The sequence below is a fragment of the Malaclemys terrapin genome, chromosome 11 (genome assembly GCF_027887155.1).
Source record: "Malaclemys terrapin pileata isolate rMalTer1 chromosome 11, rMalTer1.hap1, whole genome shotgun sequence".
NCBI lineage: Eukaryota > Metazoa > Chordata > Testudines > Emydidae > Malaclemys > Malaclemys terrapin.
Genome location: NC_071515.1, coordinates 4,681,771 through 4,699,893, shown reverse-complemented (window position 1 = coordinate 4,699,893; position 18,123 = coordinate 4,681,771). Strand labels below are relative to the sequence as shown.

General features: G+C 48.1%; 1 protein-coding gene across 5 annotated transcripts in view; it reads left to right on the top strand.

Annotated features, from left to right (window-relative positions):
- Positions 1–18,123, top strand: part of MLPH (melanophilin) — an 85,253-nt gene that overhangs the window by 26,067 nt on the left and 41,063 nt on the right. For 3 of the 5 annotated variants that reach the window (XM_054044119.1, XM_054044117.1, XM_054044118.1), the window contains 6 exons: positions 3,235–3,456; positions 5,022–5,158; positions 11,261–11,299; positions 12,854–12,948; positions 15,273–15,401; positions 17,628–17,829. In XM_054044119.1, coding sequence (XP_053900094.1) covers positions 3,235–3,456; positions 5,022–5,158; positions 11,261–11,299; positions 12,854–12,948; positions 15,273–15,401; positions 17,628–17,829 — 824 coding nt within the window. The remainder of the gene's footprint in view (positions 1–3,234; positions 3,457–5,021; positions 5,159–11,260; positions 11,300–12,853; positions 12,949–15,272; positions 15,402–17,627; positions 17,830–18,123) is intronic. The other 2 variants (XM_054044120.1, XM_054044121.1) reach the window with 1 other exon arrangement.

Sequence of the window (18,123 nt, the reverse complement as noted above, 5' to 3'; positions counted from 1 at the left end):
TATTCCATAACCCAAACGGCCAATCGGAGCACACACATACCTGCTGCTCTTCGGCTGGGATTAAGAATGAGGGTCTGTCTTGGGCACCGACATCCCTGCCAAAAACCGCCTTTGGAAAGGGCTAAAAACCAGCCCTCTTTCCGAAAGCAGTTTTTAGAAAGTTGTTTGTAAAGCCGGAGCCCTCGATTTGTGTCATAACCACAGGTAAATGTGCTGCTTAACAGAGACACCGTGGAGAGAGATTTGGTTTCCTAAATATAAAGGGGTTGGGCCTGAGTCGCCTCTCACGCTGATTTTCCTCCTGTGCCAGCTAGCATCAAATAGCATAGCTCCCCCAAAGTCAGTGTGTAACTGGGAGCCGGATTTGGTCCCTTGACAGCAACTTCTTTATGAAAGCGTTTTGCTCCCAGAAGCCGCGAAAGCCAGGGCTTTCCCGAATAAGCAAGCGAGACTGGGAATTCAATTATGTAGACAAAAGGTGGCTGCTGGGGTACTTCTATAAGTCATCCTCAGTGATGAACAACTTATTGCTACTGTAAACATCTCCTGGCCGGAAGCGCCAATGGAAATGCATGGAGCAGGCTCACACTGGGCCAGATTCACAGCTGATATAAACCGGCATAGCTCCATTCAAGTAAATGGAGCGGTGCTGATTTACAGAATCTGGCCCCAGGTGACACTTAGTACCCATCCTCCTGGAAAATCTTATGCACAGGCTTCTGATGGGAGAATTCCCACAGATCCTGCCCTGCGTGCTTCCTCAGGCACAGGGCCGGCTCCAGGCACCAGCGAATGAAGCAGGTGCTTGGGGTGGCCAACGGAAAGGGGCGGCACGTCCGGGTCTTCGGCGGTGGGTCCCTCAGTCTCTCTCGGAGCGAAGGGCCCGCCGCCGAATTGCCGCCGAGGAACGAAGTAGTGTGGTTGAGCTGCCGCCGAAGTGCCGCCGATCGCGGCTTTTTTATTTTCTTTTTCTTTTTTTTCCCCGCTTTGCTACTTGGGGCGGCACAACCCTGGGATCTTCCCGTCCATTCCACTACCACCCAATATTGAAAAATGTTCATGAAATTGAATGGTGTCTTCTTTTCTTACGAACTGGCTTTGTTGACCTGGCATTTTAACCTTCCTGTTAGTGGGTCAGGTTGACACCCATTTATTAACCCCTTGATAAAAGCACTGCAATGATGTACAGCTAGTGTGGCTACCCTGGACGCAGCTAAAACTTGTGAGAACAGCTGAGCTTTCTAGTCCATGTGGAACAGCCCTGTTAACTGTGTTCAGGAAGGGACGGCTTTCCAGCCCTGCCTAGATGGAAAACAAGCCTTCAAGGACCCTTCCTACAAATCAAACATTACGCTTCTTAATCATAACCCAAAAGGCAAACAAGCTGTGGTATGTACTAGCTAACGCACTGCGCTGAGAACAAATAGAAATCCTTCAGGGATTGCCGCAGATCCTCCATTAGGACACTGTTCTTGCTCAGCTGATTTGGAATGTGTGTTTTAGCCAACCCTGACTGCTGCTTGAAATGCAGGCTACACGGAGCACTTCCTGCGTTGAGGAGTGCCAGTTGTCCAGACCGGGTAGCATATCCTAAAAGCCAATTAAATGTTTGCCTCACAATAGACTTTCTGCTAACTAAGTTCCAGCCAAGATTGCTTTCCGAGTGCGCTCTGTATTAGACAGCCGTTCACGGGATTGTCATGAACGCTCACGTGGTTGCTTTCTTCATAACTGACACACGCTGTTCTGAGACCTTTCTACCTTTTTTAAACTGTAGTTGTTTCATGGATTTTAGTACTGCAGGACTGTGGAATGGGCCCCAAAACTGCAAGAACTGATAGTGAAATCTTGGTTCCCTACCATGTTCATTGTAAATAGAGCACTTTCTAGTGAAAACATATGTATTCAAACAGCTCCTCTTCTTCTAGGTAACGGGTCTGTACTGATGATGTCCAAAACCCCAATTCACAGCCAAACTCCTATGAAAATAACCTACTCGTGTAGCTCCTAAGGGGCAGTGGGGAGAATTGAAAAGCAGAAACAAATTATGATTATTTTATTATTGTGTATATTATCTGTATAATCATCGTGCCTAGATTCCCTATTCATGAACCAGGACCCCATTGTCCTAGGTGCTCTATAGATCGCCAACAAAAAGTCCCCAAAGACTTACAATCTGCATATAAGACGAGACCACAGATGGTAGAGACAGATCTGGGAGTACAAGTAAACAACAACGAGGCAATAGTGATCAACACATTTAGGCTGTGGTCTAGAGTTATTGGGCCAGATCCTCAGTGTAAGCGTCATTGAAGTTCTAAGCATCTGCTCCTGCGGCTTTTAATTCCACAGTGGAACCTAAGCCCAACAGGTCTGTTTTGTGGTTTTGGAGTCAGTCAAAATCTTGTGAGAACAGCTGATCTACGGAGGTTTTTACTGTTTACAACCAAAATCTTCCAGGGCTACCTGGCAGAATTTCAGCAAAGCTGAACCATACAGCCCGTTTGGCCTTGAACCCAAGCCCTAGCCTAAATCTAATCTGGATCTAGATCCAAACACTGTCTCTTTGGCCCAGCTGTGCTGTTTTCTAATACTTGTTTCATTAGTGATAACAGAGCAGAGTTTCAACAAGCCATGGGGCTTGGAAAATACTAGTCGAGAGTGATTTATAAATGTCATGGAGCTTGTCATGGGGAAGGATGCAGAGCTAAATGAAATTATATTTGGTCAAAGTCACACAGGATAAACAAATCCATTAATGGATTCCATGCTTGGATACACTGATGAAAATCCAGAGTGTCACCACTGCTTTCAGTGGTGTACAGTAGAAAGGTAGTATAGCCTAATGGATAGAGCACTACACTAGGATTCTGGAGACCTGGGTTCTTTCTATTCCTGGCTCTTCCACTGGCCTGCTGGGTGACTTGGGGTAAGTCACCTGTCTCCCGGTATGCCTCAGTTTCCCCATCTGTAAAATGAGGATAACAATTCTGACCCCCTTTGTAAAGCACTTTGAGTTCTGCAGATTAAAAGTGCTGTGTGATAGCAGGGGATGATCACTCCAGATTTACAGCAACGTAATTCAGAGCAGAGCCGGGGTTGGTGTGCTTAATGATTACTGTTGAGTCAGCTGGTCTCCCAGCTGAGAGTCCTCAGGGCTGCTTCCAGACTCAACCCATGGAGCGTAGCCATGTCTGTTCCTCGTTTCCTGACATCCGTGTCTGGCTTTTATAGGGACCTGAAATGCAAGATTGAAAAAGAGGGCACCAAGAGGGAGCTCTTGTCCAACCAGTCCCACCTCAACGAGACCCACTGCGTCCACTGCCTGCAGCCCTTCAAGTTCCTGGTGAACAGCAAGCGCCAGTGCTTGGACTGCCACTTCTATACCTGCAAGAACTGCAGCCGCTACCACAAAAAGGAGCAAGCCTGGATCTGCGACCCTTGCCGCTTGTCCAGGTAGAAGGACAGGGAGCAGCAGCCCTGCGGACAAAGGGGTTTCACAATGGAATGGGGCTGGAGATGAGAGGCAGAGTGGCCTAGGGGGCGTGTCCTAAGCAAGACAGGAGATCTAGGTTCTATTTCCGACTTTGCCATTAGCCTATTGGCTGGTCGTCATCACTCTGTGCCTCAGTTTCCCCATCTGTACAATGGGGTTCATAATACTGTGAAGTGTTTTGAAATCTACATATGAATGATGCTCCATAGGAGCTAGGCACTATTATTATGAGTAACACCAAAGGTTAGGCAAAATAAAGCCATGGTCAAGGACCACAAAGGATCTCACGTGCAAGTTCCCACTCCAAAGAGTTTTGATGTTGTAGTTGCTGGGCAGTGCCTGTTATTTTCAGGTCACTTTCCTGGGCCCCCGCTACACCTTCTGGGTGTCTAGTAGCAGAGAGCACAGCCTTGCAGTGACCCACTGCCGCTCTCGGCACCTTTCCCCCTGTGGGGGAGAGAACAGGGGTAATGATCCCTCGGGCAGCCCTGGGCCGCGTTCTGACCTAAAGATGGGCTCGGGAACTCTCACTGCCATATTGGCAAAGAAAAGGGGTGAGGAGTCATTCGAGTGCAGCACAGACAGCTCTGTTAGGCCTTAAAGGGTCTGGCCGGAGTTGGACGCTGAACAGGACCTCTCTGCCCCAGGAGGAGATGGTGCCACATCCCTGTCTCTTCCCCTCCCCCTCGTCTGGAGCAACATGCCCCTCTTCTCCCAGGGTGCAGGGAGGGAATGAACCTTGCACTCCCCAGGCGTAGGGACTCGGATGGTGATGTCCTTGCCTGAGATGCACTATACAAGGACGCTCCTTGTAGTCTCAGCACACAGTCTGAAACCGGAGGCGCTTCTGTCTGGGGGCAGCTGAGTGGAAGGGATTGTCACCCTGGGCGTGGGCTCTCGGAAGCAGTGTCAGTGCTCTGGGCCCGAGCATAGAATGGGCCCCTTCGTGATCTTGTCTTCTGGAACAGGCTGTCAGACCCTTCCGCTGCACACAGCCAGCGTTTCCATTGATGACGAGTCAGAGAGAGGTTAGACCATTAGCGTTGGGGGAGCAAATAGTGGCCAAAAGCCAAAACAACTCCAGACACCCGCACATTTGTACTGGAGGCAGGGGGCCTTTTTATTAAGGTTGAAACTCCAGGTAACATACCACCCCCCTGAAAGCATGGCACCTTAACTAGTGTGAAAATCCCTTTTGCGGTTACACTTATATGTTGTGGATTCTCCAGAGAGATGGGGACATAAAGAGACATCTGAGGCTCCAGGTCCAATATTGTTTACTGGCTCTAAGTGGAAAGAAGGATATGTATGTGTGTGGATGGTAGAACAGTAGGGAAATAAACCGAACATCTTGCCTCTCTCTGTGTCTTCCATTGGGGCCCAATCCAACACCCACTAAACTAAAGTCAGCGAGAGTCCTTCCATTGACTTGGGTGGATCGGATCAGACATTGACCAATGAAAGCACGACCACTCTGGCTCGTGTCTATAAGTTACCGCCTCTCTCTCTCTTTCTCTTTGAGCAGGATTGTGAAGATTGGCTCCCTGGAGTGGTATTATGAACACGTGAGATCCCGTTTCAAGCGGTTTGGAAGTGCTAAAGTGATGCGGTCTCTCTACGGCAGGCTACAGCATGGGCAGAAAATGAATCCAACGTTGCTAGGTATGGCAAAGGGCTGCGCTCCTTTTGATCTGCCTCGCATGCTTATTTAACTAATGCTTGAGCAACTGTAACAGACACACCTGGGTGTGGTGTTCTGTCCCATCTAGTGGCACCGAGACCGCTTAGAGAGAGAGAAAATAAATCTGCTCTACAGCCTTAGCTAAGAGCCATGTAGTACTTAGCTCATGCAGTAGAGGCTCATGTATTTAGCTCCAGAGGTCCCAGGTTCAATCCTGCCCTCTGATGACCACGGTCTGTTGGTGTTACATGACCCTTTGAAGATATACAATGCAGATACATAAGAATGGCCATACTGGTCAGACCAATGGCCTATCTAGCCCAATACCCTTTCTTCCAACACTGGCTGGTGCCAGATGCTTCAGAGGCAATACACAGAACAGGGCAATTATTGAATATCATCTAGTCCTAGTACCTGGCAGTCAGAGGCTTACATGCTAGTAATAGTACTTATCATAATATAATACCAATTAATGCTAAGTTATTGGTAAATTTTGCTGTTAATAAATGAGACAAAGATTCAGTTAATTAGGATTCACTTAAGTATCTGCTCTGCCACAGATTTCCTGAGTAACCTCTGGCAAGTCTTTTAATCTTTCTGTGCTTCAGTTCACCAGCTTCAAAATTTGGATTGTCTCAAATGGGGACTCAAACTGACTAGGTAAAATGTATCCCTGGTGTAACTCCATTGATACCAGGAATGAATGTGGACGTACGTGTGTGTGTGTGTGTGTGTGTGTGTATGTATATATATGCTGTGCATCTATATACAAAAAATATACAAATATGGTGCTTTTATATCTGTATTCGCACTGTTGTTTAAAATATCTCTAAGCTTGTAAGTGAGGGCCAGATTCCAGCCTCTTTGCACTGCCAAAGCAGCACGCAGGGACACTAAAACTGCCCTACAAGGGCAGCTGAGAATTCTCCTAGGTTGGAACAGCTGCGATAGCTGTCTCCTCCATAGGCAGCGAGTTATATGGGACCGTGGTGCCTGTGCTCCACCAATATTCAGGAATGTGGGCCCAGCCTCACCAATGTTTGGGCTTATTTTTTCAAAGCTGTCCTGTCCATAGGATGGACTGGGGCAACCGCTCCAGGCCCCACGCTTTGGGGGGCCCCGCACTTCAGGGGGATGGCCTTGGGGGTTAGCAGGGGTCCAGCATTAGCAGCAGCAAACGACCCAGCCCCAGCCCACCCTGCTCTGCTACGCCCCGCCCCACCTTTTCCTGCCTCTTCTCCTCCCCGCCCCCACTCCACACCTTCCCCCACGTCCCGCCTCTTTCCGGCTTCCTCCCACTCCCCCAAGTGACACCGGGCGCCGGCAGGGAGGAGCGGGGCGGGCTGGGGCCGGGTCACTCACTGCTGGTGGTGCCAGCCCCCCACTAGCCCCGCAGGCCGCCCTGGACCCCGCGTCCCTCTGAAGGACTGGACCCCTCAAAGCGCAGGACCTGAGGCGATTCCCCCGGTCTATCCTATGGACGGGACAGCTCTGCTTGGACCTGTTCTGGGCACCACCAAAAATTATACAAACCTAGTGCCCGTGGTCTCCTCTGAACCCGAGACAGAGATGTGTTGGGGGCAGGGCTGGAGTGCACTGTGATTTGGCGAGCCCGGTCAGTGTAGTGACCCCGAGGGGCTTATTTCAAGCCAATGGAAGCTAAAGCAGCCCTCAGGTCATTCAGACTCGCTCTAGTTTGGCTCCCAACCAGTTACAGGGACGGGGTTTGAATTCACCTCCCCCCCCGTCCCAATCTCCTCTGTGCCATGCTCTGCTCCAGAGCAGCAGAGGAGTTAGTCCTGAACCAACGTTTACGCTTCCTAATACAAAGCAAACCGAGGAGCACGGCTGCTTTTAAATAATGGACGACAGCCGAGCGAGGGCACTTTACACGAGTTGAAGAGCTGGCCCTTTATCGCAGCGGTTTCTCCTCCACCCCTGTTTTCTGCACACTGATAAATGTTTGGTTTATGCATCCGAAGAAGTGGGCTGTAGTCCACGAAAGCTTATGCTCTAATAAATTTGTTAGTCTCTAAGGTGCCACAAGTACTCCTGCTCTTTTTGATAAATGTTTGTATACTGACTTGCCAGTAGATGGCAGTGTTGGACAGCTTTAAAGACTGACATCACTGTTGCCAAAGCCTTTGGAACAGGTCTTTGTTCAGGGAAAGCCCCTGGCGGGCTGGGCTGGTTTGTTTACCTACAGTATCCACAGGTTCGGCCAATCGCGGCTCCCACTAGCCACGGTTCGCCGCTCCAGGCCAATGGGGGCTGCAGGAAGCAGCGCGGGCCGCGGGATGCGCTGGCCGCCCTTCCCGCAACCCCCATTGGCCTGGAGCGGCGAACCACGGCCAGTGGGAGCCGCGATCGGCCGAACCTGTGGACGCGGCAGGTAAACAAACCGGCCCGGCCCGCCAGGGGCTTTCCCTGAACAAGCGGTGGCCCAAGTTTGAGAACCACGGGTCTATGGTGAGATCAGGGGTGGGGGAATTCTTTTCCCACTGTGAGGTCCCAGCAAATAGTTTGCACTAATGCCATAGGTGTACATTGATTAAGCCTAAATATCCTTATTCTTTTCCCAAATCCACTAGTTCATAGAAATACAATCAGAAGCCCATGGTGTAGATCGTATTTAGTATGAAATTTAAATGATTGCTGGATCTAATTTGCACATTTCTCCGCAGTATACTGAAAGAGTAAAGAGCATTGAGGTGTTTAGCTTAAAACAAAACAAAGGGAATACTGAAATAAGAATGAAGGATAATAATTTGCTTAGTCTTTTTTCATCACAGAAGGGCTAGTAATTTTTTATCAATTAAAAAATACAGGTAAATTGGAAGGCTCCCTTCACGGAGTTAATCTTATAATAACTAGCATTTACTACGGGCAATGTGATAGAATATGATTTATGATTTGTGCAGCACCCTGTCCTCCACCTGAGTCCTAGATTCTGCAGGGAATTTAACTTTAAGTACGTGTGTTTAGCCCCATTGAAACTTAACGTTTGGCATTTGCTTAATTATATTGGTCACTCGGGGTCTTAATTAGTTGTTAATGTCATCCTAATGCCGTGCTTGGCCATGCAGTCCAATACAACCCATCCCATATATTTATCTGCCCTCCTTTCCATCCCTGCATCCCTTGAAAAACATTTGTTAGTCTCTAAGGTATGCTCTAATAAATTTGTTAGTCTCTAAGGTGCCACAAGTACTCCTGTTCTTCTTTTTGCGGATACAGACTAACACGGCTGTTACTCTGAAACTTGTCATGGGGAAATGGATGAGCCTTGCAGCATGTCAGGAGCTTCAGAAGCCCTCAGACCAAGTGGGGAAGTGAATTGGACAGCCGAGGACTGTGCCTTAAGTGCTCTGCCGCCACCAGCCAGCTGTGGATGGCCTGGTTAGCTCTGTCTCATGCCTTGGCTCCTTGCAATTGCACACGCATCACACGGTCTTTCAGTCAAGGCCCAAACCATTCCGAGCTTCGCTGGCCTCCAGCGCCTGCAGCCTCACGGTGAAATCACTTTGCAGGCAGCACTGATCAGGGCACAGGTGTTGTGGGCTCACTGAGTGGAGTGTTGCTTTACAAGCAAGCAGCCACTTTCTGCCCCAGCTGCAGTTTCTCGGTGGTGGTAAGGCAGAGCCTTGTGTAGAGCATGGTATTGTAACCCAGCCCGGAGGTGGCAAGGGCAGCGATAACTGTGGCATGGGCAGCAGCCGAAAGAAAAGGACACAATGGTATAAGAACGGCCCTACTGGGTCAGACCAAAGGTCAATCTAGCCCAGTATCCTGTCTTCCGACAGTAGCCAATGCCAGGTACCCAAGAGGGAATGAACACAACAGGGAATCATCAAGTGATCCATCCCCTGTCGCTCATTCCCAGCTTCTGGCAAACAGAGGCTAGGGACAACTTTCCTGCCCATCCTGGCTAATAGCCATTGATGGACCTATCCTCCGTGAATTTATCTAGTTCTCTTTGTTATGATCTTGGCCTTCACAATATCCTTGGGCAAGGAGTTCCACAGGTTGATTGTGTGTTATGTGAAGAAATACTTCCTTTTGTTTTAAACCTATTGCCTATTAATTTCATTTGGTGACCCCTAGCTCATGTCTTATGAGTAAATAACACTTCCTTATTTATTTTCTCCACAGCAATCATGATTTTATAGACTCTATCATATCCACACTTACTTGTCTCTTTTCCAAGCTGAAAAGTCAGTCTTACTAATCTCTCCTCACATGGAAGCTGTTCCATACCCCTAATCATTTTTGTTGCCCTTTTCTGAAACTTTTCCTATTCCAATATATCTTTTTTGAGATGGGGCAACTACATCTGCACACAGGGTCGGCTCCAGGCACCAGTTTACCAAGCAGGTGCTTGGGGCGGCCACACCAGAGAGGGGCGGCACGTCCGGCTCTTCGGCGGCAATTCAGCAGTGGGTCCCTCACTCCCGCTCGGAGCGAAGGACCTCCTGCCGAAGTGCCGCAGATCGTGATTGCGGCTTGTTTGTTTGTTTGTTTTTTGTTTTGCGGGGGGGGCTGCTTGGGGCGGCAAAAACCCTGGAGCCGGCCCTGTCTGTACACAGTATTCAAGATGTGGGCATATCATGGATTTACATAGCGGCAACGTGATATTTTCTGTCCTATTTTCTATCCCCTTCTTAATTATTCCCAGCATTCTGTTTGCTTTTTTGACTGCCGCTGCACATGGAGTGGATGTTTTCAGAGAACTATCCACAATGACTCCAAGATCTTTCTTAAGTGGTAATAGCTAATTTAGACCCCATCATTTTATATGTATAGTTGGGATTATGCTTTCCAATATGCATTACTTTGCATTTATCAACATTGAATTTCATCTACCATTTTGTTGCCCAGTCACCCAGCATTCTTAGCAACCACTAACTGGCCAGCTGGCCAACGACGCCCCCTAGCTGTGAGCCTAGTAATAAATGGCAAGCATACTCCGCAGTCAAGCAATATATCCTCTTGGTCACTTCCATCTGTTACTTCCCTTTGGTTTAAGCATTCTTGTTCTTTTCCTGGCTGAGTCTCTGCTTGGATATTAGGAAAAACTTTTTCACTAGGAGGGTGGTGAAGCACTGGAACGGGTTACCTAGGGAGGTGGTGGAATCTCCTTCTTTAGAGGTTTTTAAGGTCAGGCTTGACAAAGCTCTGGCTGGGATGATTTAGTTGGGGATTGGTCCTGCTTTGAGCAGGGGGTTGGACTAGATGACCTCCTGAGGTCCCTTCCAACCTGATATTCTATGATTCTAGCTGTCCCTCATGCGTGCCCCACTGTGTGTTAGGTGCTGGCTAAGTTACTGAGCACCCTGAACCAGCTGGCTTAGGTGGGTGTCATGCATATTATAGTCCATGCCTACTTGCTCTGGCTGGCTCCATAGACATGCTGGACAGGAAGGGATGATGGAATGCAGCCTGGTGAAACTTGGCATGAGCAGAAGAGCAGCGATCCAACTATGCCCTCTCTGAGCTCTTGGGAGGAAGTAGCAGAGCCACTCAAGTGATCCCATATGTGCCTCAGGAGTACCTGCAGACGTGGTGCCACATTCATGCCTGCTGTCCTGGATTGTGACCCAGATCCCATTGAAATCAGTGAGAGTCTTTCCATGGATTCCACTGGGAGGTGACTCAGTCCCGTGAAGATGATGAATGAATCCCAGTGGAATAGGACCTTTGCCTTACGTTATCCTAAGGCCTGACACTGAGAAGTGCCGATCACGCACAACTACCTAGTCAGGCTATTAAATAAGGTAACAAAACCAACTGCATGTTCGTGGCAGGACAGCACTGGGCACATGTTGGTGCCGAATACATGAAGTGTGAACTAGCTGCACTAAGACTCTTTGTGACTCTAGAGCACATGGAAAAATCTCATTCATTCTGAGTCTAGTTGTGACTCCAAACTCACGGTTCAGTTTTTTAAATTTGCTTTACTGGTTGTGCCCTGAGAACTCTAGAGACCAGACTCCAGCTCCTGCTAAGCTTGGTTCTGGAAGTTGCTTTGTGTAACATACCCGTAGAAAGTGTTTATTTTTCCCCTCAATTTTTCTTGTACTTAGGTCTTCATGGCAGAGTTTACAGCTTGCCAGACATCAACAGTAAGTCAATTTTTTTTTAATGCTGTTTAAAGGGAATTGTAGCAGTGGGCTGGTCTGATCGCTCAGTGTAGTACTAATTGAGGTCCCCAAATCTTCTGCTTCCCGGGTCCTCTTGGTTCCTGTAAGCCCAGCCTGTTGTTGTATCCTTCAGAACAATGGATATCAGGAGGGGCATTGGAAAATTGGAATCTCCATAATGTTGATCCTTTTTCACTCTAACAAATTCCTGCCTGTTCTGAGACTTCTGTTTTTCAGATTTAAGCTCTGATTGAGCACTGCTCTTAATCACAGGAGTACCTTTCTGAATCTGGGCCTTCATAATGTCATAACTGGGGGTTCTTGCCAGTGATAATCAAAACTTCTCCCATTCCTATGAATGGGCATTTTGTCCATCTCGGGTTTGGCTAAAGGGCTCTCTGAGAATGTTCCTGTTTGGGGTTGTGAATTATCTCTGCTTTCAAAAGCAGTATTGACTCCCATTGAGATCAATGGAGCTACTCCTTATAGTAGTATCAGGTCTGGAAATCAAGGGTTGTGATCCATTAATATAGAAGGATGAAGAGGTCTGGATTTTCTCTTGATTGTCTCTGCCATAAGGGGGCAGGTGAGAATCGGGAGCAAACCTATATTGGGCTGGAGTTAGAGGTAAGAATAAGCAAATCTAAACTGAACTGATGTGATTTACACTTTAGAGTCTAGTTTAGACTCAGTGAGGTTCTCTCAGACTCACCAATCTCCTGTCATGTAATTTAACCATCACCTCTGAATTTGGCCTAGTGAATCCATGTTGGTGTATCTTATACATCAGAGAGCTGGAAGATGGGTCTGCAGCAGGAAAAGCAACTAGTGATAGGATATAAGTTTTTATAAGAAGATAAGGGTTGTGAACCACGGCCAAGTACACCACTGTCATCAAGACACATCACATCTGGGACCATCAGCTCCAGGAACGCTGGCCTATATCTCTAAAGGAGACTTCCTTTTGCTGTAGTAGGGTGACAGAGCGTATATTCCTTGGATCAGCCACTAGAGGGAGACATGATCACACACTAAGGCAGTGTGTTCAGAAAGCAGGGGCCCATGAGCACCTCTTGAGGCCAATGACTCCAATAGGAGCAGGAGCTGGCCCCAAGAGGCGTTATAAGAGGAACACCAGTATGGGTCCATCGGGTTGCCATCTCCGAGACACATTGGCTTCCCCACCCACCAGCACCACCAACAAAAAGGGTCCCAGTGCCGACCATGGCTAACGGTTACTGAAATGTTCTAGAGAACCATTGTATATACACACATGCACACACAACATAACACAATAAATGTATTTTTATATGAAACTGTCCCAAGTAGAAAAAAACAACCAATTAAATCTTTTCACCAGCAGCTGTGGCAGTAAGAAAACCAGCCAAGTGGCAACCCAAGGGTAGCCAACAGACTGTGTTCCTTCAGCCACGCGATGGCTGGGATGCTTCAGCCAGCCACTCTGAAATCTCACCCCTGAGTGGTATGGGGCTGCCAAGCCCTTGATGCACACAGTTTTCTTGTGCTCCCTCCCAGGTGAGTGCCAGCTGCGTGCCAGCGGCGGGGTGCGCAGTGACAGCGATGATGAAGAGGACCTCGTGGATGGCGCCGAAGCTGAGCACTATACTAGGGTGAGCATTTACCTCTGTGGACGTGCCATGCCTCGTTCCGCGTGCTTCCGTGTGGACTGTGCTCTTCCCCGCTCTGGGCTTTCTTAGCTGGTGGGGGGGCTTTCTCTGCAGCACTCCGCAGGGGTTTCCGTTGCCTTGGTTTTCTGATACAAACCTATCTGCCTCTGTCGCCAATGTAAATTCTGTAAAGAAAGTGCTGGACTCCCGCCCTCTGGAAATCAGGCCCCTTTGTGGTGTCAAGGTCCCAGAAATTGATGCTCCCAAAATCACTAGCCCCTTTTGACCAGGTTTCTTTCCCCCTGATTAATATGAGCATCCTGGTTCTCTCAGAGTGACACACTGTGACGGGGTGGGAGGGGGCCCGTCCAGTGCAGGGTGAGTGCACCCCATCCCTCAATCCGCCTCCTGCCTCTAGGCAGTGAGGCCTAAGGGTTCAAGTCTACTGACTGGCTCTTGCTATAGGGCTGTAAGGCCTAGCAGTCAGTCACTAGCAATGCCCTGACTCCCAGAGCAGTGAGGCCTAGCGGCAGAGTCAATACCCATAGCCTGACTCCCAGGGCAGTTAAATTTAGTGGCCAGAGTCAATAGGGTTGGGCCGCCTCCCAAAGGTGCGGCAGCCAGGGTAGGAAGACCTGGGCCCTCCCTGCTCCACTGGGTCTCAACCCAGGGCCCTGGTAGTGGCAAGTGGGCTCGCCACTTAGCAGGGATCCGCCAGAACCATGCTGACTGCTGTAGGAACAATGGCTAGTCCCTCCCTGGGCTACTTCCTACCGTGACTTCTGCAGTCCTGAGCTAGACGTCTTTGGGATCGCCGGACTCCTCGGGTTGTGCTGAGCCCAGGGGCTCTGACCTCCAAGTGGCACCCTCAGGTACCCGGGCATCTGCGTGAGTCTCGGTGTCTCCAGCTCCCACAGTCCGGGGCTTCTGCAGCTCCCGGGCTGGAGCCTGCAGCATATGCCCTTCCTCTCCGGCGACTAGACCAGACTGAACGGGGCTGCTCCTTCTTATACTGGTGCTACACCGTGAGCATGCCCAGTTTGGACAGGGGGGCGTGGCTTCCTCCTCCCACAGTGAGGCGTTAACCCTTCCCCGTCCAGTGCAGGGTGAGTGCACCCTGTCACACACACCAACCACCTTTTTCTAAATAGGAAGGAACAGTGTGGCCTAGAGGGCAGAGCACTAGACTGAGACCTGGGTTCTAGTCCTGGGCCTGCTGGGTGACCTGCTGCAGGTCACTTTGGCCCTCTGTGCCTCATTTTCCCTCTTTGTAAAATGGGGATAATAATATTGACCCTCCTTTATACAGCACTTTTCAGATGAAAAGCCTTACGTGTGAGCTAGGTGTTGTTAAATAGATTCTAAGTGTCACATTTCATTTTCTGCCTTGTCATGCTATAGGTCAGCCTCTTAGCCAACTTCATTACCACATCCATTTGTTACATCATTGGCATTATCTGGGGAGGTAATTGTTTTTCTTTCAGTTGGTCTCCTGGAAATGCAGTCACTTCATTTCAATCTAACCTATTAAAGATACATGCTATCCTTCCCCAGAACTATGTCTACACTACGGGGGCACAGCTGTAAGGTCTCCTATGTAGCCACTCTATGCCTGCGGGAGAGAGCTCTCACATCAGCATAATTAAACTCCCCCATCCCCATGAGTGTCAGCAGCAGAGCATCTCCCTCCAACATAGCGCTGTTCATACCGGTGCTTCTGTTGGTGAAACTTATGGTGGTCAAGGGTGTGTTTTTTCACACCGCTGATGGCCAAAAGTTTTACCGACAAAAGTGTAGACATAGTCTTAGTTTGGTAAAGTCTCTCTTAAGGGGACATAAGCATCAGACAGTGAAGTGTAACATTCCACACAGGCCAAATAAATTTGATCTAATTGCAAAGCTGCAAGGGGCATTTTAAGGAGCGGAGGTGGCAGTGCCTCCTAGCTGTGGCTATCTCTGAATGATTCCCTGGCTGAAAAGGGGGACGCCTGTTTGAGGATTCCACAGCAGCTGTTGGAATTCTCTGTGAAATTTGAGCCAAGCTCACTTCCCCATAACTCCTCAATGAACCTCCAGTTGAGTTTCTCCTCCACAGCCCAGAATACTGATAGGTCAGTAGAGCTGCATGGCAGAAAGAGAGAGCAACATTCGAACAATTAGGCAAACCAGTAATGTCAGATCTGTAGCCAGTAGAGAAGAAAAAGACACAACCAGAAACATAGGTGGAGATAGATAGTTATGGGCTGAAAGAGTCATCAGACCCCTTTTTAAAGACCAGTTGTGTTTACCCTGAATTTTGCTTTCTTGCACTTTCTATGCTTTCTAAGATGCGCAAGACAAAGCGCCTGCTGTCTGTTCATCCTTTTGATTTTGAACTGGACTCTGAATATTCCGCTCAATCACGCCGTCAATCTGTGCAGCTTTCTCAAACTCCGGTCAACCAGGATGGCCACCAGGTACTGGGGAGGTGGTTGGGGACTGCTGTTCTCTCATTCCTTGCTCCCTTCCTTTCTTCTCTTCCGCGGTTCAGCTGCTTGGAGTTTCCAAGGGTATGATGTTGATTAGCTTCCCCCCCTTGCTTTGTTTTCTGCCACATAGACCTTACTCCTGAAGGCCATGAATCAGAATGAGGATAGTGAATTGGAGTGAGGACTGGTGAGCTAGGATGGCAGGAGATTCGGAAAAGATCGTGTCCTCTGGTCTCATTTTCTTCTGGGTTTCATTACTTGTTTTTAAATTGGCCCCTGAAGAAATCAGATAAAGCCCTGTTTCTTTGCAATCCCACATGAACATGGGCTCAGTTCATTTCTAGCCTCAATGGTCAGGGATAAAGATGGCTTCTTGTGGTTCCAGCCAGCTGCTCTCGCTGGAGATGGAGAGCAAGGCAGGTTGGGAATTGTAGTCCTTGTATCCACAATTGTAGCACTGGGTTCTGTCACAGCCAGCTGAGGAAAGGAGTGGGAAATATGAAGAGAGCTGAGGTGCTTCTTTAAGCAGGAGAGGCATGCAACCAACCCACATCTGTTTTGTCTGTAATTTTGTTCCTGTGTTTACATTGAGGCAAGCCCCTCTGGGGAGGAGCTGAGGCCATCTAAAAAAACTGATCCATAAAGTCCTGACAGGCAACGCTGTTCTTATTGTTTGCAAAACTCCTTGGCCAGTCACAGCAAGCCACATGGAGACTGACCTTCTGAAAAATAGAGGGAATTGTATGGGTAGCGGAAGATTTCCCAAACCTGAAAAACAACAATTTTGCATAATTATTGCATAACAGTTGTGCAGAAGAGTGCAAAACCAGCTTCACTTCTTCCAGTCATCAGTGCTGTTACCAGCTATTGCAAACTGAGAGACGTTAGTACCGTAGAACCTCAGAGTTACAAACACCACCGTTACAAACAGACCAGGCAACCACACACCTCATTTGGAACTGGAAGTATGCATTCAGACAGCAGCAGAGACCAACCAAAAAAAAGGAAATACAGTGCAATACTGCCTTAAACACAAACTACTAAAAAAATAAAGGGAAAGTAGCATTTTTCTTCTGCATAGTAAAGTTCCAAAGCTGTATTAAGTCAATGTTCAGTTGTAAACTTTTGAAAGAACAACCATAATGTTTTGCTCAGAGTTATGAACGTTCCAGAATTACGAACAACCTCCATTCCCGAGGTGTCCCTAACGCTGAGGTTCTACTGTGCCTAGATTGAACAACAAACCCAATGACTGTGAAAGTCACACCTCAACGTAGCATATACAACATAAGAGATTCTTCTTCCTTCCTCAGACCTGAAGAAGAGCTCTGCATAGCTCTAAAGGTTTATCTCCCACCAATAGAAGTTGGTCCAAAAGAGATATTACCTCACCACCTTGTCTCTGTCATAAAAGATTCATGTATTCTACTTGATGCACAAAAAAGCAGCATCTCTTGCTTGATGTCCAAAAGGCAGACAGAGTTTTCCTGAAATGTTTCAAACTGACTTGCATACAGGCTAGTGATGTGCAAACCTCCAAAGTAAGGAGGATTGGTTCAATTTGAACAAGAGCACAGATGTTTGGATGCTGATTTTAGCCTTAATTCACAACGTCCAGACTTCATGGAGTTGCAGGACTGGATAATCCATTCTTGCTTCTGGTTAAGTCAGAAATACCAAGTTGCCTTTTTTTGTTTTTTTTGTTGTTGTTATTTCTGGTATCTCATCACTTAAAACCCTTCTCCTGGGTAGAACCAGGAAGTGGTGAGAAATGTAACAATAACTTTTTATTTTAAAAGTCAAACAAACCTTGGAGTTTTCAAACTCCAATATAAGTTTGATAAAGCTTTTGGGGCAAAGCATATAGGATGGTTCTAGCCTGTCTTTGTGAAGGACACTGTGCTTGTAGCCTATGAGAAAAAGATCTCTCTTTAAGAACCATCTGCATATAACCAGGGTATGGGGAGACACATTATTGTTTAATTAGTAAAAGGACTTGACATTTTAAAAACATAGACACATGGGCTGAGATTTTTCCAGGCTGCTTAGGGGATTGTGATGCCCGATTCCAATTAAAACTATTAACAGTGGGGTGTACAAATCCCTTAGGGAAGGCTAAAAAATAACCTGCAAATATTTTGCTCGAAAGTGGGTTATGGGGAAAGGGAACACACTGCTCATTTATAGGTACTGACCCATGTCCTCTCTTCTCAGTCATTCCCGGACTTCCCAGATGCCGGTGAGGACACCTCCCGGAAGGAGACAATGATCGCTGAAGCAGACCTGGCTGCAGTGTTCCACCAGATCCTTCAGGAGCAGGGGCAACATATGACCCCTCCAGAGCAGGAGTTTAGCACCGAGGTCCGGCTGACAGTGAACTCACGAAGGAAGAGCCTGGAAAGGAATCCCAAACCTGGTAGGCTACACTGACCAGTGTCATCCTGTCCCATTAGAGGAGAAGCAGCTGGGCTGGCAGTTCTAACAGAATGGAAACGTTAATAGTTCCAGGCTCTGAAAAAATAACTAAACTACTAAACCACAGAGGGCCTGGCTTTCATAGCTAGGTGCATAACCATACATCTGATTTGCATATGCAAATCAGCTTATGCAGCTAGCTGGTCATTTGGGCATGAGCAACTGATCACCCTGACTCCAAAGCAAGGAATGCCACCTACCGAATCACCAGCCTCACTCCCTACGCACTCTGGGC